The sequence below is a fragment of the Malurus melanocephalus genome, unplaced genomic scaffold (genome assembly GCF_030028575.1).
Source record: "Malurus melanocephalus ecotype Western Australia unplaced genomic scaffold, MMel_1.1 scaffold_269, whole genome shotgun sequence".
NCBI lineage: Eukaryota > Metazoa > Chordata > Aves > Passeriformes > Maluridae > Malurus > Malurus melanocephalus.
Genome location: NW_026623501.1, coordinates 978076 through 1002380, shown reverse-complemented (window position 1 = coordinate 1002380; position 24305 = coordinate 978076). Strand labels below are relative to the sequence as shown.

General features: G+C 41.8%; 1 protein-coding gene across 2 annotated transcripts; it reads left to right on the top strand.

Moving 5' to 3' along the window:
- Positions 1–2205: 2205 nt before the first annotated feature.
- On the top strand, positions 2206–24285 carry MAML1 (mastermind like transcriptional coactivator 1). Of its 2 annotated transcripts, none has more exons than XM_057376046.1 (5): positions 2206–2956; positions 11550–12947; positions 14924–15184; positions 17944–18058; positions 20199–24285. In XM_057376046.1, exons 1-5 carry the CDS (start codon positions 2588–2590, stop codon positions 21185–21187), a joined length of 3132 nt encoding a protein of 1043 aa, XP_057232029.1. In that variant the 5' UTR covers positions 2206–2587; the 3' UTR covers positions 21188–24285. The 2 variants fall into 2 exon arrangements, with proteins under 2 accessions (XP_057232029.1, XP_057232028.1); XM_057376045.1 differs by having other exon boundaries at positions 11547–12947.
- The last annotated feature ends 20 nt before the right edge of the window (positions 24286–24305 follow it).

The following is a 24305-nucleotide window of genomic DNA, read 5'->3' as shown; positions in this document are numbered from 1 at the left end:
AACACTCCACTGTTGTTTGGTCATGATAGGTATAGTGTGTGAAATGATACCCAGGGGTTGGGGGAAAGAGTGTTCCAATTACCTTGCAAACAATCTAACCAATTACTAAAAGACTCTTGTTTGGGTTTGGTTTTTTTTGGGGTGGGATTTTTTTTTTTTTTTTTTTTTTTTTTTTTAAAACACCTTTTGCTTTTTTTTTTTATGTTGTATCCCTTGGTTGTTGTGTTTGAAATATTAGTGATCACAAATGCATAGCAGGATTTCTTGATCTCTCTGCAATGTACAAATAAACTATTGTAAGCAAGATACTGGAAGTAATTTCAGACTTCTGTTGGGAGCTATTGCATGTTTAGAATGCCTTTGCCTGTTGAACACCTGGTCAATACTGCTCCTTATTGCAAAAATAGCTTATACTCTGACATGGAAGATGTCATAGCTTAAGCATTGCTAMTAGCTTGTTCTCAGGACTGTATTTTTATCAAGGAGCAGTTGCTATTTATTACTCTCAGTCCTTTGAGATGAAGTATGTGTAAATGGTTTGAATTCAGCTAACATTTTGAGCACAACATAAAAATAATTAATCTAATGTTTTTTTATCTTAATATGCAAATTGCCTTAAACTCCCAAACAATCCATGTGCATACATGTTCTTTCAAAGCATCAAAAGTGAACTTGAGATCTGCTATCAGCTTTTAAATAGTATTATATTAAAGCTAATTGTAAATCTACATTTGCTTCTGCTAAATCTCCTGAAAAAGTCTCCTGTCTGCATGTTACGGCTTTTTTGATACCACAGTGTATGCTTTAAATAATCACTACAATAAATGAAGACTTTCCAAAATGGATAGATAACTCCAGTTACTTTTTATCCCGCTTTTTGGCTTGGGTGCCTCAGTTTGACCTTAGAATTGCTCTTATTTTTAAAGTCTTGGAGAAAAAAATTAATTAACTGCTTAGCCCGAGTGCAAAGCATAGTTGTGTTTTTTAGAGTAATGAAGCTCCACCTGGCTGTAACCTGTGAAGTGTGTTTGAAACTTTTACAAATACTTGAAGGTGTATCTGGGCCTTTTGTGTCTGTGCAGCCAAGGGTGGCAGCTCTTGAAAAGGATGCTGAGCTTGATGTGCTGTCTGAAGATGGGGGGTGGTGTTAGTCTGACATGGTGAATCAAAACAAAACCCGTGGGCTCTGAAACACGAGGCAGAAGTGCTGAGAGCAGTTTTTCTCCTGGAGCTATTGGCGTTGATAAATCAGGGTGCATCTAACCAACTAACCCCTTCCAGCAGTGTCCCTGGATGTGATCTATCGTCACTGACACTGTTAAATTGTCACTGCTGAATTGTCAGCTTGAGGCTGTAACTTCTCAAATGCATTATGAATGTCTAAGATTTGAGTCCTAGGCCTGAGGAGGGTTTCTTGCAAGTGCTGACTACTCTTATATGTCCATGCTTTTCTTTTGCTCTTTCCTTACTCCTTCCTCACAAACTCAGCTCCTCCACTGCRGCTGTGCATACAAATGTGCGACTGCTCTGCCCATCCCAAACTGATGGTTAATTACTATCTTGCCCCATGGTTTGTAAAAGGGGTTTTTGGTTGATTGGTTTTTTGTTTTGTTTCGTTGTTTTTTTTTTTATTGGTGCTGGACACAACTACTGTGATTTCATTTCAAACAGGTACTTGTAGAAGCAACTTGAAAAAAATGTAAAAACTAATCAATAAAGAGACTTAAATCTGTTTGCCTTTCTTTGTCTAATTAGCAAAGCTCCATCACTCTTCATTACCTCTCACAGGTAGGTGTGCTGTGAGGTGAGGTGAGGTGAGCTGTGCCTGTCTTCCATTTTTTTGTCACTCGGGCACCAGGAAACTCGCATTTTGTCCCAAAAGCAGCGGTTGTGCAAGGCGAAGCAGAGCCCGGGCTGCCGAGAGCCGGCGCTGCCCGGGCCACGGGGAGGACGCTCCAGCCGGGACAATGCCCGCCCTCCCTGTCAATCACTCGTGGCTCCGCCACCCGCTATCCTGATTGGCTGCGCCTCGGCCGCCCCGCCCCTTCCCTACCTGTTCTTTTTAACCGCGCCGAGCCCCGCCTCCAGATCGCCTCCGCTGCTGAATTCTCGCCTCTGCGCCCTCCTATTGGCCGGGAGCGGTGCCCATCACGGCTCGTGACGCGCCGCGCGCCGTGACGTAGCCCCCACCCAGGAAGCTCCGCCCATTTATTCTCAACTCGGCTCTGGAGGGGGAAAACAATTTCAAGATGGCGGCGGCGCGGACAACAATGGGGGGCCGGGGGTCTGGGCCGGCCCGCACCTGAGGGCGACGGCGGGGGAGAGCGGCGGGCTCCGCCGGGCACCGCAGGGCGGGCAGGGCTGAGCGAGAGCGGGGTAGCGGAGCGGCGCCGGGCTCGGGGCAGAAGGAGGAAGTGGGGCGGAGGGGAGCGGAGCGGGCGCCGGGCCGGGGCGGGGGGAGGACCCGGGGTGATCCCGGCGGGGAGCGCAGGTAAGGCCGGCGGGAGGGGCGGCGGAGGCCCCGCCATGGCGGGCGCCGGAGCGAGCAGCCCGTGAGCGGCGCGGCCGCCCCCTCGTCTCCCGGCCCATGGTGCTGCCCCCCTGCCCCATGGCGGAGTTCGTGGTGCCGCGGCACAGCGCGGTGATGGAGCGGCTCCGCCGGCGCATCGAGCTCTGCCGGCGGCACCACAGCGCCTGCGAGTCCCGCTACCAGGCCGTGTCCCCGGAGCGCCTGGAGCTGGAGCGCCAGCAGACCTTCGCCCTGCACCAGCGCTGCCTGCAGGCCAAGGCCAAACGGGCCGGCAAGCACCGGCAGCCGCCCCCGGCGCCGCCGCCGCCCGCGCCCCCTCCGCCCGCCGCCGCCGCGGGGAGCGCCGAGCGGAGCGGAGCCAACGGGCTGGACGTCGAGGCGGCGAGCGGAGAGCAGCAGCACGGCCGCAGCAGCGCCCTGATCGCGGTAAGCGCCGCCCGGGGCCGGGTGCTGGGGCCGGGGAGGGACTGGCGGTYGTGTCCGGCTGGCACCGGGACCTCTCGTCTGGAGCTGGATGGGGGAAGGAAAACAAGCTCTCGCGGCTGATGTGGTGGCCYTGCGGTGCGAGGGCGGGGGTCGGGGCTGCTTTGCAGAGTACTCTGCTCTGTTACAACTTCGCAGCCGATAAGGGCTGTTTTGTTTTCACTCGTCACCTCTGCGCGCTGGAAGAGTACATAAAAGCTGCAGCATGGTGGAGTAGGGRTAGTAGCAGGATTTCTGTGATGCTTAAATCATTCAGAGTATTTTGTGAATCATATTTCTGGCTAATTCACCTTAAATGCTCCTGCAGAAACTGTCAGAGGGGCATTAATACTGTGGTGCGTTTGTATTTTTGTTTGCTTGCTTACGTTTTTTATTTGGGGTGTCAGGGTTTTGTGGAGTTTGATAAGGATATGTTTATTACTGAGTGGGGGAGTTTTCAGACAAATAATGTGTCTGTTAATTCTGGTGCATATTGGAAAGAATTTCAGTGGAAAGGCAGCTGCTTGTTTGCCACTCTAGTGGGTGTGAGCACTATGAGAATCCCACTCCACCCATTAAAAACTGGCTTAGCTCAAAATCTTAATGTTTCTCTGGCATCTCYAGCACTTCTGGTTGTCGGGACATATTCACACAGGCCTGTTTGTATATCAAGATAGCTATTRCTTAACTTATTCTGGGCCCTTTAAATATACTGCTGTGTGCTAATGTGTCAGTAATGTAGGTTAGTAGGATAACCTCTTAAAGGCTGCCTGTCCTAATACCTGTCTGTCTTAAAACCAGGTCTTTTTAAATGGTGACCTGCATGAAAATGATTCAGTACCACTGTGAGTGTCTTTAAAAGGGGACAGTGGATTAACCCAAGACATTTCCAGGTTGTTATAGAGAATAAATCATATTTTTAAAGTGCTCTGTCTATTTGATTTGATTATAAAGAAAGGAGAATGTACTTCTGTCTGTCTTGGACCTCATTTGCTGTTTTTAAAGTAGAATCACAGTTGAGTTGTATACTGGGTGTCCAGGACATCATGTGAAATACTGAAACTTGGGCTGTATCAATGTCATCTTTACTGTAACCAGCACTAGGCAGCCTGGGTGCAGTTTATAGTATTTACACGATGAACTGAAAGTGTTAGTTAGCTGAATTATTTCTGTTCTTGCTAATACACCTATGAGACTCGAGGACTTGCTGACTTGTTGAGAAGASTGAGGTCCTTGTGACACAGTTAGAGCACTTCAGAGGGCTGCTACAGAAGAGTACTTGAGGAAGAGAGGAAACTTCTTGCATTCCTGACACTGATTCTGTAAAACTTTACAATTAGCTGTTGTTTAGCAGACTGATCTTGAAGGTAAACTTGTGTCAAAACAAAAATTACTCAAACTTGTATTTTATTGTCTGAAGACTTGGTGGGTGTTCTTTTTATTTCCTGCTGAGCTCCCAGGCTTTTTGCATATGGGGCTCTACCCCTTAATAATGTGTATTTTTGTTACACTCAGAGTTCTTTAGCATGTCAAATCATGTTTCCTAAACTGCCACCACACAACTTCATATTGATCTTCTAAAAGAAAGATGTCTCTAATTCATWGGTGTTGTTTTTCTTAAATCACTTTGGATGTGGATTTGATCTAATTAGCATCCATTATAATGAGGGCTCTCAAAAGCAGCAGGTTCTGAAGTGCACTGCACATCTGGGAAAGCCCTTGTACAGGAAGCTGCTGCCAGTGGCCAATTTACACAACAGAAGAGGGTTTTAGTGTATGAATGACTCTTCCTCGGGCTGGYCTGCTGTTTCCTTCCTAGGATCCATGACTGAGCTTAATTGCAGCTACTGATTCATCACCTTGTTACCGGGGGTATAAAGTTGGTTTGCTTAGTAATTCAAGTCTTGGAAGAAAACACAATAACAACAACACCTCTGCTGCTAATTTAATTCCTCTGGCCCGAAAGTCCCTCTCTAGGTTGGTATTTTACCTCTACCCATCATGTTGCCATTATCAAGACCGAGCATGTGGGACCGTGGGGTCGATTTCCAGTATTCAATAAAGTTTGGATGAACACCAAAATTATCTTGTTTTAAAACATCCTGGACGCATTCCTTTCCAAAGAATGCTGCTAGCTCAATGCACCATGCATTATATCAGCTATTGCTGCTGTGACAATCCAGATTTTTCTGTGAAGCTCATRTGAATCTGCTCTTGGAAATTGGTACTTTGTGTTGAACTTTTATGAAGCATTTATTCTGGTCCCTGAAAGAGAGAGCAGTTCCTGTAAAAGTGAGGGCTTTGTGATCTAATATCAGAGGTCTTGTAGTAGTAGGGCATGAAGTTGCATTGCCTTGAGTGTGGGCACTGCCAGGTGCTGTGCTGCAGAGCATCTTTTGTTAATCTACAGTAGTCACAGGGGATAGGGTGGCACTCTTAGTGTATGATTTGTGTGATTTGTATGATTTTGTATGATTTGTCACATGAACAAAATTGGATATTTTCTCTTCAATTAGTGTTTTCTCTGGTTTAGATCTTGAAGTTGGATGGATCTTGCTTACAAGCAGAAGTAAAGGGTAGATTCTTTCTTGTTTTCTTACTAAGAAGCTGTAAAATTTGAGCTATAGAGACTGAGATAATATAGTACTGGTACAGAAATATCATGGATTATTTGTGCATCATGTAGGCCTCTCCCTCATTTGAGGAAAATGTTGAAAAACTTAATACCTTCCTACTTTAAAAAAACTTCCAGACCATTTTTTAATGGGAAATTCAAATGTTGACATCTCGTTCCCGTTTCTGTTGTTTAACGTGGCATTATTAAGGCTGTGTTCARCAGATGCGTGATGTTTGGATAATATGATTGTTGTGTTAATATTACATTTTTGAGAAACAGGGAAGTTGGGAAGCAATGGGGCTTGTCTTCTAGAACATTTTTATTCTCTGCAGGAGAAAGGTTGACTTCATTGTATTTCTGTGACAGACTCTAAGGCGGTATACGGCTGAGCTGAACAGAAGGCATTTCATTGACATGTGAATGAGGAGAATGGCAAGATCTGTATTTTCATCTCCACTCTTGTTTTATGATGTGGTGTCTTGGAAGGAGAGCTGCTCCCTGTTTCTTACTGTTTTTTTCCCCACCTGAGAGCAGTTGTTGTGCAGAGAGCTTGCTTTGTCTAGGAGTGCCGCAAAACCACAAATAGTATTTCTGGAATGAGCATGGAAGGTCTAGTCAGTGGCCTGCCTTGGGAATGCTTTGTGTTAAAGCTGAAGAGCAGCATTTATTTGGGAGTGATAAATGTTTTTACATTAATATTAGTTAAACTCTACATGAAGCAAAGGCACCAGGTAAAAAGTTTTAAATTAAATGTAAGTCTGAGGAGAGCAATGCAGTGTTTCTTGGCTGAAAGACCAAAAATAGTAAATTAAAAGTTATAGATTGCGTGGAGTGTACTGACAAGCATTAATGACATTTCTTTAACAAAGCTCAGACTGGTACACAGTTCAGAAGACCTAATTTTTGTGTAAGCTATGGTATAGAAGTGTTAAATTGTGAAATTATGTTTTACCACAAAAATAGAAAATTATTTACATGTTATTTATATATAACTATGGTGCAGCATAGTCTTGCCACCATTGTTTGTTTTWGCTGACAAGTCTGATAGTTTGTTGCCCAACAACTCAGACAGGTTTTTCTTTGTCTGCTTTTAATTTTCTGTGAGGTATTGTTTAATGTTTGAAACATTTCCCTTACCAGATGAGTTAGATATGCAGTGATGTTTCCTAAGTTGTAAGGATCTGGGAGTGACTGAGCTGCTGCTGCTKCTGTTTAAGTTCAAGTGAGGTGGAGGATCTGGCATTGCAGCTGAAGGCACAGCAGTTTTTTTGATTCAGCAGAACAATTCCTGTAGCAGAAGCTGCCCCTTGTGACTAATGCAGGCTTGGGATATTTATAGACATGCCTATCCACAGCCCTTCTTCACTCCAGCAGGCAGTCACCCAAATACAAAAGTCTGCTGGAATTAAAGTAAAAATTAAAATGAGTCCAGCAGTTTGGTTCTGACAGCACAGTGGAATGCAGGAACACATTGGGTAATAAAATGCTTTCCTTGCGGGGGGAGTGCAACTTTGGAAGCTATRGGTAGATGTGCAGTATATGGGGAGTTCTTACTATGGTGTGTAGTCAAAATGTTATGTTTTCTATCCAAAATTCATGCACTACAATTTCTGGGATTTGTGTTGTTGTTCCAGCTTAAGCAGATGTCATCTTCATTGCTTCTGTCCTTGCCCAGGCAGGAGAGCAGAATCAGTGTCTATAGAGTACCTGCTGTAAACTCCTGTTCATGGGAGCTTATCTGTGCTGCAATGCTGCCACTTCCATGGCAGAAAAAATGGATCTTTTCTAGTATTGTTTCCCCTTCTAGGTGAGACTGTTAGGAGCCATAYTTGAGCTAGTTTTTAATTATGCTTATAGACTAATGCAGCATTTTTTCATTTGAAATGTCCAGCATTATATTTCTCTTGCTGGTACATCAGGACAGCTCTTTGTAGACTTAATTCTGAGATTGAAATGGTAAATTAATTTGAAATAAAATACAAAATATTAAAGCTCTGCTGAATCCTGTAAGAATATTTTAATCTCTCTAAGAGATTCTTTAAAAAAAACTAAATAAGAATACTATACAGAGCCTGAAAGGCACAGTATGAGGACGACATTTTTTAATGTTTCATTTCTGCCATGTTCACTAGGTATTTCATTGGTTTTGTTGTTTTGAGGTTTTTCTTAATGAGGCATGCATACAGTTATATATATATATATATATATATATATATATATATATTTAAACTGTCTTCAGTTACAGGATTCGAAGTATAGCAAAGTATTGGATTTGTGCAAAAGGACTTTATGTTTAAAAATTCTGAATGGTAAAGGACTTAAAGCAAACAATGTGAACTAAACTTTCATGCAGGTTAAGTTCTAATTCATTGAAATGTCATTCGTTTCAGATGATTATCTAAATCTAGTCATGAATATTGAGTCCACACCAAAATAGCAAACACCAAACAAACAAACAAACAAAAAAACCTGAACCAAAAAAACCAACAAAAACAAGCAGAACAACTTTGTACCACTGTTTTGATCAGTGATTCATGCCTCTTGCCACCAAGGCAGTAAGAGAGCATTGCTGTGGCCTCTGAAGTTTTGAACTCTGTCAGTGTTAACAGACAAGCAGTAGATTAAGTTGTGAAGCTTTTCAGTTTTCTTGTTGAGCTTCAGTAGTAGTTTTTGGACAGCTTTTACSGAGTGAGTCAATTTGCCCCTGCAGTGAGACCGCAGGGCTGAGCATCAGTGTGGTAAAACCGGTGGATTTAAGATAGAGATTGTATATATCAAAATGCTCTATGTGCTGTCTGTTTTCTGCTGGAAGCCTTGTCATTTSCCTGGGCACGCATCCATCTCTGGCTTGTGGGCCTGTGTCCTTGTCGGTGTGGGAGTTACATGGCCAGAGGCTGCTGTGTTGGACACCTTTTGTTGTCATGGATGCACCTGGGTTTTGTCAGTTTGGATTCYGTGCATGAGGAGCCCACAGTTGGGCATGTTGCTCCTGCCAAGGAAATGTTTATGACCACGTTGAGGACTGTGTGTTCTGCTCATGTGAATAAAATGCAGCTCAGGTGATGTGACCTGGAGGAGATGCAGCCTGTGGCCCCTCAGTGGCTCTTTGACAAACTCTGTATCATGTCCTCGACCAAAGGACCGAGGCCTGCTCACATCCTCTGCCTTGCATTGTTCCTATATTGGTATAAATACTTCAGATAAATGCCTTTGGGAAGTATTTTTAGGCATAGCTAGATAGCAGTGATCTCAGAAGTTGATCTTTTGTTGGAGAATTGAATAGTCTGAGAAAATGAGAATACACTTCTGTATCTCATCTTGTGACAGTGGAAATGTTTGRCTCAGTGTTTTAAATAAAATTGATTGATTCTGCTAAGGAAACCATTGCCAGCGTACCAGAGGACCACTGTGTCTTACAGGATAATAATGAACAGGAAAATTAAAGCTGAAGGGATTTTCTTAGTGAGTAGCAAGCTATGCTTTACTTCACGAGTGTGTTGGTTGGGTTTTTTCTGAGTTTTGGCAGAAGAGAACAGGTTTTTCTTGCCTTGAGAACTCTTTTGGAGCAGCTTGATATGTAGATAGCTTGCAGTCTGACTTGTATCTCACATGCAGCTTGTTATTTTTCCCTCTCAGACCAGATTATTTGGATAGACACAGACAAACTGGGGAGGAACTTAATCTCCCTYTTTTCACCAAAGGAATACAGTTTTAGGTGAAAGGAGGATTTTGTCTTGGGCAACTACAGTCAAAATGTCTCAAAGAATCAGATATCTGAGTGTTATGACTGTTAAAACCCATAGAGATATGAAAGTTCTTGTGSTGGATATTAGGGGTCTGTATCTTTTTCTAGACTGCAGGGAGTGTAGCTCACAAAACAAAGTTAACTACTTTTACGTAAGTTTTCAGGGAGTGGGTTTTTCCCTAACTATGTGGAATTAAGGAGGACCCATTCCCAAACTTTGAGTAATTTGACTCATCATATAACCTTAGGCAAGTTACTCATCCACCTTGAGCTTCAGTTTTCCCAGTGGGAGTATTAAGTAAACAATGGGAAACTTGCTGAAAGCCAAATGTTGTGATAGAGTTGAACTTCTTTGCTCTCTGCTGTTTTGCCTTTTTACAAAAAAAAAAGTAAATTTCCATTATTCTTTCAAGTTGGTATTTGAAAAATTCACTAGAGAGCTGCTACTCTGAGTAGAAGACCTAATGTTCAGATTAAGAGATGTCAAGTTCCAGCCTCTTCTCCAAATGTACACCTCACCTCATCCTACTCAGTCTTCTGCTGATCTTGCTACTCTGCTGCTGTTTCCATGAGCTGTCTAGAAGATCACATCCTCCAGGGAAGCTGGAATCTGTCCTGCAGATAAAAATAAGACTTTCCTATTACCTATGCAATCATTAAACAAATAGTGGGGATTTTTTGCTGTTACCTGTGCAAGCATTAAACAGATGGTCTGGGTTTTTTTCCCCCAAAGATTAGCCAACTATAGACTTAAAAAAATAGCAGTGATTAACCATGAACCAGTCCTTCTGTCTGCAAATCAAAGAATGCTGTTGACCAGGCAAGTGTGTAAAATTCTTCTGATAATTTATGCTGGCCCTACAYACAACCTCTTGCTTGAATACTGAGATCTTGAGGTTTCCTGTTTTTCCTTGGATGAKACAGTTTTCCCCAGGGGTTAGTGGACTGCTGTGTGAAGATTGCAGGTAATATGGAAAGAATCATACTGGTCTTGATGTTGGTTTGATGATCTSCTTTCCTGCTGTCTGAGAGAGGTTTTGTTCAGTGATCCCATGCCTCAGATGGGTGCTCTTGGTGGGGATTCCTCTCGTGTCCTGCTGAGATGTACCAGGGTATCTCACCCAAGTCAGGAGCCGATGACAGKGTTCCCTCTTTAAGCTCCCTGCGCTGTTGGAACAGCATCTCTGCCCTACAGGTTTGTCTGCGTTGGTGGAGTGTTCAGCACCAGCAAAGCTCAACTTTTTTTACAGATGCACCCGAGGGAAGGAAAAGTTTATAGTCATCTTTGATGTGTGCAGGAATTCTGTTTTCAGATGTTTTTGAGGTCAATAGAAAGAACTTTATGCTTGAAAGAAAGCTGGCAGTTGAACAAAGGCACTCAGGCTCTGGCTGTGAGGTTGCTGCTGTAGCCACTGGTCGCTTCTAGGTGGCACCACGAGAAAAAGAATCTGTGCTTCACCAGCTGTGAGAGGCCAACTGTTGAGCTGCCTGGGGCTCTGGTGGTCGGAGCAGCTGGCAAATACTTCAGGAGAAAGGAGGAAAGGAATGAACATGCTCTTCTGTGATAGAACTGGCTGAACTCTGAATTGCATTTTCCACAAGTGTGAAGCAATGGTCGCTAAGTGACAAATTGGTTTTGCTTCAGTGCCAAAAGTGTGATTGTGTACAAAAATTATATACACTGTTCTTCTCTAAAAGTTATTATCACAAGAGAATCAGTCGTTTTTTCTAAATATTTAAATGTGAGACTGCTTTATAAAAGAGTCTCATGGAACAATTATACCGTGCATGTACATAGATCAAAAAAAATACAGATTTTTATTCTCATCTAAAATTTGATTCTTAATATTCTTCAATGTTTTTCTTATTTTGAGTAGGAAAAATCATATTCCAGTTCACAGCCATTTCTCAACTTTTTGTTGTTTCCAGAGTATATGGTARCTTTTAGTTTTATCCGAAAGAGTGATCTCTCAAGTGGTACATGTTTATTGAAAATTTTYATTGAGATTATAGTGAGGAATTCATCTCATAATGACTTGTGCAGCAAAATGTTACCGAAACAAAGATGCAACCTTAGATTTTTTTTTCTTAAAATGTTTTATTCGGAGCTAGACGGTGTTATGGTAAGAAATAAAAATCTAGGTCTGTGTAACATAGAAGTACATAACTGAAATATTCCTTTTCTTTTTCAGCAGCTCCATGAGACTGTGAAAAGAAAGCTTGATAGTGCTGCTTCCCCTCAGAATGGAGACCAGCAGAATGGCTATGGTGATGTGTTTTCTGTGTCCAAGAAACTGCGTCGTGATGATGGTCTTGGAGTGAGTGGTTCTTCCAATGGAATGCCCCCTGTGTCTCCACTCCATCATCTTGACAAGAAATCTGTCACTGGAGATACCTTACAACTTAATGGGAAACATCCAATGGGGCTGGATGGCATCAGCAAGAAGTGTCTTCCAGATTCCAGCCTGCAGATGAATGGAGGTGGTGATGCTGATGACTCATTTCCTCTGAGTTTGAACAAAGAGCTGAAGCAGGAGCCCGTAGATGAGCTTCCCTGTATGAATCCTGTAGCAGGGGGTTCTATATCTCAGAATAACCTGATGCCTGATCTTAATTTAAATGAGCAAGAATGGAAGGAACTTATTGAGGAGCTCAATAGATCAGTGCCCGATGAAGACATGAAGGATCTCTTTAATGATGACTTCGAAGACAAGAAAGATGCAGATTCTTCAAATTCAGCTGCACAGACTCCATTGCCACAAGATATTAACATAAAGACTGAGTTTTCCCCAGCACCCTTTGAACAAGAACAGCTGGGATCTCCCCAGGTTAGATCCACTTCTTCAGGTTCAGCATTTATTGGTGCTKCTTCTGTACCTGTAAGTGCCGCTTCTACAACGGTTGGTAGTTCTCAGGCTATGTTCCCACCTTCCAGTCAGTCAATGACTGAAAATCCTAATCAGCCCATGATGCAGGCATCAAACCACTCTCAGAAYGTCCAGAGGCCTGTTTTGTTACCTGGGAAGTGTGCAGGAAGTGCCAAAGAAATGTCTTCTGCTCATCAACTTCAGCAGATTGCTGCCAAGCAGAAGAGGGATCAGATGTTGCAGAACCAGCAACAAGCTTCACAAGTCCACCAAACAAATCAGATGTCCACGTGGCAACAGCCTGGGCCTTCCCACAGTCCACTGGCTGTCCCATATACCATGGAAAATCCCACTAGCCCATCAGTTTATCAGCCAGACTTCAACAATCAGAAACTYATGATGCCTAATTTGGGAAATAAAAGCTCGCCAAGAGCTGGAGGCAATTACCATGTGAACATWTTGGGTCATCAGCAAAACAGCTTGAACCAGAACCCTGTGAATAGTCAAGGCTCTATGCTGGACTATGGGAACACCAAACCTCTTTCCCATTACAAAGCAGARTGTGAGCAGGGGGTGGCAGTGCCTGGGCAGAACAAGACTCCCATGCTGGCATACATCCAGCAGCGCCAGCAGCCACCGCTCTCCCACGTGAGTGACGACCAAAATGGGATGATCCTKTTGAAACCCAAGTCTGGAAACATTGCCTACCGACTGCCACATGGTCAGGTGAATGTCCTGAATTACCTTTGTTCAGTAGCAGATTTAAACTTGTTGGGTAGGTAAGGCTGGAGTACAGGTTTCTTGGTATAGTTTCAAATGTTTTCATTGATTTTAAAGAGGAAAATCCCATATACAAGAATCTAAGACAAGTATCATGAGGTCTTTTTTCCACTGGGGACAGTTTTTAATACTGTGTTCTAGGTCATATAACGTGTGATTTCCAGCTTAATATAATTTGTGGGCAACAAACTATGTTGTGCTTCACAGAAGCTTCCACAAAGATAAATAGATGCTTTGTAAAGTTTTGACTAAAAATAACTCACATGAAGCTGTAGTGTTAAACAGTGTTCTCAAAGAAGCTTTGATTTCTTTACCTTGTTTTTAGTCCTTACTTGTGTCAAGAGTTGGCTTAGTATAAAAAGACCTGTTTTTGCAGAGAGGTGGAAGTGGGGGCTGCATTCCTTTTTTCTTGGTGTTCCTTGGGGCCTTTCARTTCTGAGGATTTTTATTGGTTAAGTCTCCGGGCATTGGGGAAGCATGGCATAAGAGAGAAACATGTAATTAAGAATGAATAATAGTAATGTTTGTTTGCTTGAAGCATATGCTTCAGGTTTTCCTGTAACAGAAAATTCCAGATGGTGCTCCTTTGCCTTGTATATAACTGTTACTACAGGTATGCTGCAGATGAAAATTTCTGTAGTGGGTGGAAGTATAGACTCATTGGGATTCTGTAATGCATACTTGCAATGCACATACAAGAGGGCTTTTTGGAAAAAAGGTATCTGTTACAAGGATTAAAGCTCCTCCAGCAAAAGCTGAGATCCAACTCYAGTGGTACGTTTCCTCAACAAAACAAAAAACCTGTGAAAAAGCTCTGATTAGTCTGTGATAAAGACCACACTGCTGTACAAATAAAAATTTGAGATAAATGTGTGCTTCATAAAACGCAGAAATGAATCTCTTTGAAAGCTGGCAGAAGTAACAGTCTAACAACATTTTTATGGAAGAAGAAGAAGGGTAGAGACGATTGTGTGTGTCACATCTCCCCCTCAGTGAAAAACATGAGGGTGACCTCGTATCTGCACTGCCACACTTGCACTGAACTAACAGAAATACTGATGAAAGCTGGAGAATTTCTCAAAAGCTTGCACATAGAACATCTTAGCACAGCATTCCTTATATTTGACTCATGTTTTCTTATGAAACTGCAAAGAGAGAATAAACAGCCAAGCCCGTTAGCTGAATTCTTAACTTGAACATAGCATTTGTTCATGTAATTAGAGATGAGGCTGAACTGTKCTTTAAAAGGATGAAAACTGTCAAATTTCAAAGGGATTTGCTGGTACTAAGAGGGCAGTATCAAATCCTGAATGATAATTGTTCCATGTTATTTTTCCTTATTCCAAGTTCCAGTCTCATAAAAAATGCAGACTTAAGAAAAACTAATAATATCAGACTGATCTCTAGTAGTGTTTTTGTGTGTGAAGTATGGTGATGGCTGGAAAGATATTTTAAGACCTATTTTGACCAGTGGAAGCCTTCTTCCCTTCGCCTGCAAATAGTAAATTCTCTGATACTAAAAAAAAATCAACTTTAGGATCGGAGATATAAACACTTGCAGAATTAAATGTTAACAATAGAGGCAGTATTTAWATAAATATTTTTTTGAAAAGCTGCTACCAAAGTAAACCAAAGCTGGGGCATTTGAAGTGCTGTTTGTAATTGCCTGAGAATAAGCACATAGGGCTATACTCACCTGTTTGAGCTGGAATTTGGGAAGTACTTTGAGACTGAAGTTAAAAGCCTCTATTCCTAAATGTTGTGGAACTTCTGACCTTAACTCCAAACTGGCACTTCTGTGTCTGGCACAGTATAGATGGGTGTTTGGCTGTCTTTAATTAGCTGAACTTCCATAAAAAGCTTCACAAGTGAAGAAGTTACTGCATTTCTGTAACTTGTATTACATTTCTTGTGTTCTGTAGGATCAGAACCCCACTYCTACTGTTCCTCGTGTTCCTGTTTCTGTCCCGGGCCCTGGGGTGGGTGCCCAGGCTCCAAATGTCACCATGGCAGGTAACCACAGCAACTCAGCTTATCAGCAGCAAGCAGCACTGATGAAGCAACAGCAAATGCTGATGGACCAGCAGAAGCAGAGAGAGCAGCAACAAAAGCACCTCCTCATGGAGCAACAGAAGCAGCAATTCCTAATGGAACAGAGGCAGCAGCATTTGCTGGCAGAACAGGTGAGAGGGGCCAGCAGTCTGTTTTTTTTAATTTGTGCTGATTTGCTTTGGTGCATGAAATAGTATTTGATGTTTTAAAATCACRGARTGGTTTGGTTGGAAATTACTTTAGAAGTCATCTTAGTTCCAGTCCCTCTGCAGGGAGACCTTCCACTAGATCAGGTTGCTGCAAACCCTGTCCAACCTGGCCTTGAAACACTTCCAGGGATGGTGCAGCCCCAGCTTCTCTGGGCAACCTGTGCCAGGGCCCACACTACCCTCACARTAAATAATTTCTTCCTAATAYCTAATCTAAATCTAACTTMCTTCAGCTTGAGGCCCTTCTCCSTATCWCTGCATGCCTTATCAAAAAGTCCCTCTCTGGCCTTCTTGTAAGCCCCCTTTATGTACTGGAAGGTGCTCTAAGGTCTCCCTGAATCATCTGCCCATCAGAAGCTTTAAGAAAGAAGATGATACAGTCTCCTCTCAACTGAAAATGTGTGAAAGCCCATTTTGCAGGGACGGTTGTAGTAGAGGCACCAGAATTGTGGAGCTGTGGCTGTGCCAAGTCCTAACCAATGGCTTTTGTATCACCTGGAAACRTCCTATTAAAATTGAGGACTCAATAAAGTGACAGAAAAACCCCTTGAGTTCTGGAACCAGTGTAGATAAAAATAATAGTGTGGTTRGCAGTGTTTGAGTGTTGGTAAAGATGTTTTTGATATTTGGATTAAAACGATTTGGACTAAGGGAATACTGTGAGGGAATTATTTTATCAAAGACTGAAAGACAGCGAATGCCCAAATCATCAATAAAATCACATTTTCTCTATGAGTTATGTGATCTTAGAATACTTTTTAGTGAATCAATCAGCCTTTGGTGACTTTTATGTTAATATCAAATGTCAAGGAGGGTAATCATTRCTCTCCCAAAATGTTAACAAAAGGTATTCTTTGAGAAGAGGTGGGGAGAAGGGAAATACAGGGTGATCTCCTGCTTGTGCTTTGCATCTCTGGTGATGGTGAATATCAGAGCTCTCTTAGAACTGTGGCCCAGTAGGTTTCCTTAGGTCAATAACGGATCTGACAGGTGTCAGATGTCTGAACAGTGGGGAGATGATAAGTAGTGGATCTCAAGCACAGCACTGAAATTTTTTTCCTATTGATTTGCTTCTGCTTTGCCTGCACATGTTGCTGCAGTAAATATCAGTGTTACAAAATACTTCATGTTCTAGTTATGGTAATAACTAACTTCTGTAATTTCCATCTTCTTTGTATGGTAATGCTGGGACTCTGGTCCCAAATAAGGAGTGGCTTTGCTTTGGAGCTGAACAGCTTTAGATACTGCATTTGCCACATTTATTAGCCGTRTGCTGCCTTGTCAAGCTAGGTGTAATTAGCATTCTGATTTGATATGTGTTTCTGTGGATAGACATGATACTGGTTGGAGTTTCACAAAAATGTTTATGGACCTGTTGATCTCTACTTTGCAGGAGTTTTGTAGTTTCAGGTAGCTTCAGTGCCATTCCCTGCCCCTCTGAAGTTGTCTCTTCACTTGGTATTCTTTGTATTTTTTTTTTCCCCAAGCCAGGTTCTGCAGTTCTTGGTTTCTCTCAGAGCTATGGCATCTCTTATTGGCTTCCGTGGTCAGCCTTTTTCAGGTCTGACTGGTCCTGCAAGCAGCAGGTCCTCTGTCAAGCAGCCTGCCCTCTTCATTCCTCTGCATGTCTCAACAGCTTCACAGCTGGAGAAGTTTGGGAAGGGTGGTAKCGATGTGTATCTTCTGTTTGTTACATTGCACCAGTCTCCTCTCCTGGCTTTACCCCAATGCTTTTGGAAGGGAATTTTTGTCTGCTCTGCTCTGTCTAAATTTTGGATATGTAGGTGGCTGTGCACTTGTGCCAGATACATTGCATACTGTAAAAGCAGCAGTTAACACCGAACTGCATCTACATTCCCTTCAAGACTTTAATTTTCCCCTGAASTTTCCTAATAGAAAACTTGCTTGGTTTATTTTTCAAATGGGTTTATCATAAAAAGAGTAGGGGTTGAATATGCTTTCAAAGAAGCGTAATTATTTTGAGTCACAGGTAGGGTTTGTTTCAGCTGATGAGTGCATTGTTAAGAAAGTTGTCTTAAACAATGGTTACAAAATTTGTATGATTTCTGTTATGGACATAGTTCTGCAGTTTTCCATGATCTTCTTAGGAAGACCTGTGATACGTGAGAATGTGGGTTTGTGTATATTTTTTCATGTTTGCATACAAGGAYGAGAAGATATTTACATGTTCAGTTTTTACTTTTCTGTGTAATATTTTTGGTACTTCTAACTTTTATTGATTTCTAAAGAGGGGTCTAAAATGAATTKATTTGGGAGGATAGAGTAAAAAAGTATGTGTGATTTTCTTTTTAATACATRTTCACTTTTGCTCTTTTTGTACCTGTATCTCTTTTTGTCTTTAGTCTGTATTGTTAAAAATGCTTGTTGATCATGTTACTGGTTAGGAGACTAAAACCCCAGATTTTTGGTGTWTGAAAGGCTTCAGAGATGCCCTGTTATAACTTCTGTAGTGCAAGTTGTTGTCTCTGAGATCCTGGTCTTGTTACTCATCAGATTAAATTGACTGKTTTTGAGCCTTGAGAACAAAGGTCTAAAGTGTCTTTAGGGCTGCAGAAGCCCCTGTGATTACCCTGTATGCACATCGATTTTTTTTTATCCAAGATAGTCCTTGGAAAAAGCTTGATGTGTTTTCAAATTGTCTTGCATTGGACCTTCCTTAGGAGAAACAGCGACAGCAGCAGGAGCAGCAGCTGCAGCGGCACCTGACACGGCCTCCTCCCCAGTATCAGGATCAGCCACAAAATCCATACCAGCAGCAGGTTGGACAGTTCCCAGGTGAGTAAACATGGCAATTGAAATAATGGCAGGCAAAAATATCAGGAGTAAAACACAAGGTGTTTTCAAATTTCCTGATCGGATAGCTTTTAATTAATTTATTACCGGGCTTTCCCATGTCATTCTGCCTTAAAAGCTTTTGACCTGTGCCCTGATTCAGTTGCAAATTAACAGCTTCCTCTGTCGCAGGTATCTGGGACAAGTAAAGCTTCTGATTCTTAATGTTGTTTGGGAAATGAGTAAAATTCTTAAGTGTCTTCATTGTTCTACAGGCCTCTTTAATACTACTGTTTTGTTGTGCAGGTTGGAAATTCTCTAAATTTGATACATTAGAAATCAGTATTTTTTCTGAAGTCTTGACATCACTATTGCCTGTATCTATCACAGGCCCTCATTAAAGAAAAATAAGTGGTGTRTTATTTCTCTCATCTTTAGGATGAGTTTTAAAATTCTCTAACATCCTTATCCCTGCTACCTTTAAAAGGGAGTGTAGATCGAATTCTCTTCATTACATGTTAAGTGTCCTCTGTGGATTTTTTTGTATGAGAAGCAGCTTAAAGTGTCTGTAGTGTGTTAACGGTGATAAATAAAAGATGTTGTAACTGTTCATCTATAATAGCTTCAAAAGTGTAGAAGAACTAGAGAACAGGAAAAACTCATCTTTTTATCTTTAAAAGCTGTTACTTGATGGGGCATCAAGAAGCCACTTGTCTTTTTTTCATAAACGTGGAGTACAAAAAAAGTGCTAATTCCCWTAATTTTGTTTCCTTACTCTTCATGTTTCTGCAGAAATAAATACTGAAGGRAAAAGATGCAAATGGAAATGTAATACCCTCGCCCTGACAGTGTTTGTGCCTGTGCGGTGTTGAGTGCAGCTACAACTGGGTTTTGTTACTTAAGTGAAAAAACTTGATGCCAATACAAAAGGATTGTGGGCTAACATAGGGATCAGTAGCATCCTTCAAATATGGCATTGAAATTCTTTTCACTTGCCACTTTTCTGCAGAAAGATAGGCATACAACTGTTAGAGYACGTTTTTCTGTAATGGACATCAGTACTATTAAAATTATTTTTTCATTGTAATGATGATTGTAACTGTTTGTTGCACCTTAAATCCTGATATGTGTATCATCTCTTCACTGTAAAAATTTTTACAGTAMGACTCTTCCACCACCTATTCATTCCCCCAACACTAGTGTTTTTATGCTTTGTTGATAATTCATTCAGTGTAATTTGAATACTATCTGAATGTATTTTTGATAATTCTGTTTTATTTCAAATATAATAATAATAATAATAATAATAATAATGGAGAGTGAGTACTCCTCAGGTATCATAAAATACGAAAAAAATTCTGCAGCTTACTTTCCCTGGTCGACGGTAAGGAGTATGGAGGGTGTTATATGCACCACAATTACAGAGCTTTTCTGCTTTTTTTACTTCAAGTAGGGAGCTGATTCTTCTACAGGAAGGAACTTTTAAACTCAGAATTTGTGATAACAAAGAATTCTGTTTGGTTTGCTGAGAAGTTATTTTTCAAATCACATTGCTTGGTTATCAGCATTGCATATTGRCACAGTGAGTGTTTCACTGTGGAAATCCAGAAGATACTTGACCAAAAATTTCTGAATTAGATATTTCTATATTAGATAAATAGAAGATACTYCTGGAATTGGGAAAATGCCCAACTGGCAACCCTACAATTGTATGATAAGAGATACACTCGGTATGCATTGAATGACTGACATTGTGTGTTTGTGCAGTAAGAGGTATTTTTTAACAGCTTAAGAAATTGTGCATGCACTTCAAAGTACATGTGTTTACCTTTGTTCTCAAAGAAATATCAGAGTCCTGCCTTTAAAGTTATAATTTTTTTAAACRTTAATGGTGCTGAACTCCTAGAACTGATATTCAGAGTTTTTTAGGACATTGGCCCATCTGTGTTTGAGATCAAGGTGGAGGTGCGAACTGGAGCAATAGTTTAAGCTCTTTAATTAAACTCCTGCCTCTCTGTGTGTTGCTTGTCAGTTTATACARATCTAGCTGCACTTCCATTCTGGATGATTGTGTCTCCAAGCCTGGCTTGGCTCTGGTTGAACCTGTGGTATTTCATGTACAAAATATTTCTTTGTATTTCAGGGTCATCTTCGGCCATGCCTGGGGTCAGTAATTTAGGACAGTCCAGCTCTGGTAGCCCACGGATGTTTCCTCAGAGCCAGAACTTGATTCAGATGGGACACACTCCTGTTGCTCCACTCCAGTCGGGCTCCAGTCAGCAGGACCGGGGRGTGTCTCAGTACCCCAGCATGCAGAATGTGCAGCGGGGGGGTTTATACAACCCCCTGGCCTCGGGGATGACCCAGATGGTTCCCCAGCACGCCACTCCAAGTGCCAATGGACAGACACCAATGCAGAGACAGGGCAGCTTGGGCCAGGGCACTGCCGTTCCTGCTGGCTATGGGCAGAACACCTTACCAAACTCAAGTATTTCTCAGCAGCACAACAAAGGTGCACTGAATCCAACCTTATCTAAGCCACAGATGGCAAGAGTACCAGCAGCTATGGGGGCTCAAAATCCATCTTGGCAACACCAAGGTATCCCTAACATTAACAACCAGACACAAGCAAACAGTGGCTTAGGACCATTTACTGCCAACTCCTCCTTCCACATGCAGCAAACACATCTAAAGATGTCCAACCAGCAGTTTGCCCAGGGAATGCCTCAGGTAAGCCTAAGCACCAGCAGACCCATGACCTCGATGAACGCRGCTGTCTCCGGGCAGATGTTGTCGTCCTCTTTGGGAGCGCAGCCGCGGACAAACCCACCCACACAGCAGCAGGTACCCTCACAGCAAGTCTTGCCTGGCATGAACCAGACTGTTCCAGATCTGAATGCTTTCAACCAGAACCCAAATCARCAAATTCCCAACAGAGGAAACCTGCACTGTAGCCAAGGGTACCCTGTGAGGACAACCAGTCAGGAACTGCCTTTCGCCTACAGCAGCCAGTCAGGCAATAATGGACTTCAGAACTTAACTGGTGACACAGATCTGATAGACTCTTTGCTGAAAAACAGGACTTCAGAGGAGTGGATGAACGATTTGGATGAGTTGTTAGGAACTCATTAAAATGGGGCCGGGGGTGGGGGTTCTACTTTTTTAATTATTTCATGAGATACAAACAACTCTTGGACCAAAAAACCTGTGGCATTGAGGAGATTTGCAGGCATTAGAGGTAAATGGTTGGGAAAAAGACTGGAGTTGCTTCTCAGTGAGAATTGACACGTGGTCACGGYGCACCAAGCAGGTCTGCAGGAGGAGTGCGCTTGGTCTGCGGTCTCTGAGGAGTTGCACACTTGGAACAGGTCAAAACATACTGTGTCCTTGCCAGCCTTCCAGAAATCTCACTTGCAGTGTTCTAAGACTAAATTTTTTAATTATTTAAAAACGAAACAAAAATTCCACAGAAATAGTGCAGAAAGAAAGCAAATAGTTGCACAAATTGTGTGTAGAGCTTAGTCTGCAGCTATTACTTGCAATAATTATTTGTTCATAGCTTGACATGCTGTTATAGTACTGTCTATCAAACTTCGGACTTTTTATTTGAGAAGAGGCTGTATGCACCTGAGTATGCTTGCAAAGTGTTTGGAATTGTTTCTTTTCCCCATTGCTGAAGCATGTGCCTGTACTTTCAGTAAGCAAGTGATATTTCACAGTAAATATTTCTAGATGCTGGTAATAGATGAGACAAAGTATTAAAACTTGGCCAGTTAGTCTAGATAGTCATCTTCATAGATTGTAGTCTTTTAAGCTGCAGTTTGCACTCTGTTGTAGAGAGGCACAGTTCTTGGCTTGTACCTTGCTGTGTTTAAAGGGGAAATTTCTTACGGGAGAACTTTTAAACTATAGTAGGTTTAACATGAATTGTAAAGCCATTTACTTTGCACCTGTTTMTTCATAACTTATTTCCAAAGGTAGTTGTATTTAAACGAAGGCTTTGCTTCATGACAGTTCATCTGTTTTCTTTGTTTGTTTCTTTGAGATCTGTTCATCCCCCGAAATTAGCAATGAGCACAAGACTTTGTCACTTCAGGATAAAAATGAGGAAAAAAATAATTTGGCTGGGAGGTGGAAAGTCCTTATTAGCAATAATAGCACAGGCAGCCTGGGAGAATACTTGTATCAGGGTTGCTTCAATATGGAAGTCTTCCCCTTTAAATGCTTTGTTTTTTTAATACTGGGTTACAAGTTTGATAATCTTTCTATAGACTGGTGGATTTACTTTTTTTAATATCCCTTGAAGCAGATGCTGGTTCTTCAGCTCAGTCTAAGGAGACCTCTTACCCATATGTTGGGATTGGTCCCAGAAAGGACAAAAAACACAATGGAAACAGTCAATGTTCCAAAGTCCTTACTCTCTACCAAAAAAATCTCTTATCCACCAACAAACCACCTTGCCTTAACCTTTATTTTAAAATTAAAATAAAGTTGAAAGCTTTTGTTTTAAATGCACAAATACCTCTTCCCTTTCTAAATCCATTTTCTTGAAAAACTCCTTTAAACTGTCTAACCAAACCCAGCGTTGTGATTTAAAAGCAATTTCCTTCAACACAGACTGGCTTCTCTAGGAGTTTTCTGTATTGCAGAATTGTGAGAGGGTTTTTTCCAGAGGGGGTGAAGGGAAGTGAAAGATATCATTGGTTTCAGAGAAGGAAAACATTTTACTGTATCTGCAGCTCCTTTATGAGACAATTTGCACTTTTGAAAACTGCTTTTTTAACACTAATACTTAACCCTTTCCAAATATGCATGGAACATGGTTTGTCCAGCACACTTAGCTAGTGTGGATGAATTCCGCTCTGTCGATCAGMTTTGCTGTTTTATCATGTTGAACTGTTGATGAAAGATGTGCATTGATCAGTGGATCCCACCTTTGAGCAGTGAAGAAAACTTCGCTGAAGCAGGCTTAATCCCTCGTAGAGCTTTTGAAAAGTTAACATAAAGATTGTCTTTGGATGGAAAGATGAAGGTGTTGGTGTCTTTGGTTGTTGACACTTCTGATATTTTCTAGATTAAGTAGTTGAGATGCAAATAACTGATGCTAGCTTTTCTTATACTGGCAATCTAAGAAAAGAGCTAGTGAGTTTGGTTTACTATTAAGTTAAACCAAAAACTGGTCCAAGGTAAGTGTCATTAGAAGAGTATAGATATTAACTAGCAATGGCAGGGGAAGGAGTGTTTGCTGTATTTTYATTTTTAAGGGTTAACTTTGCACCAGTGTGCCTTCCCTTCCTGTCAGGGGTGCTTGGGACCTCAATTTCAAGTGACATCGTTCCATGTCACTGTTTATTTCTCCCCYTTACAAACACTTGACAGAAATAACAGGGTAGTAGGATTCAGCTTCTCTTTCTCCCTGTTTTGGTTGTGAAATCTGCTCTGTTTTCCAGTAGATTTTGCACACAGACTTCGTTCTGAATATGTAAAAATACAATCCATCCAGTTGTGATTTCTTAATTGGAGGAAAAGAACATCTGCTGCTTGCATTATTACTACCAAAAAGGCAATCCAGCAAAATGTCCAGGAAAATGGCAGATGTTCTCTTTCCKCCACTGTTTCTGGAAGCTAAGGTGGATATTGCTCTGCTTGACCAGAGGGTTTGTTCAGGAAGGTATCTGGGTTTGATGACAGGACCTTTTCATGGTACTGTTGGAGTAAAATAAGGTGTGATTCTAGACAAACTGGCTTAAAATGCCCATTGGTCTCTGTGTGTGAACAGGATCCAAACAACCCTTGCTCCTGTCTTGGGACCCTGTGCACGGAGCGCAGTCGGACCGTTGGGAATGCGGTGCCACTGGAACGAGGTTGGAACAGTTCAATGGCAGTGAAAATACGGTTTTGATGTCCATGGGTGCATGGGCAGGGCTGGGCTCTGYCCTGGTGCCCTGTAATGTGTCACTGTCTGTGTCTGCACTCGGGCTTTCCATTTGCTGCAGCTTCAGAGCAATAAAACAAATCTCCCCTGAACTGAACCCAGCCGGCCGCCCATGGCTTTATTTATAAACTGCGGTTTTGGTTGGGCAGGCAAGGTGAGAGTGTCACTGTGCAACATCCACTGCCTTCCAAAAACCACGATCCAATTGAAAAGGGTGCTCAAAATTTTGTTATACACATTTCCTTTGTGTAAATAAATGTTTACAATTTTATATTAAAGATTTGAATAAGAGTTAGATCTTCTGACTGTATATTT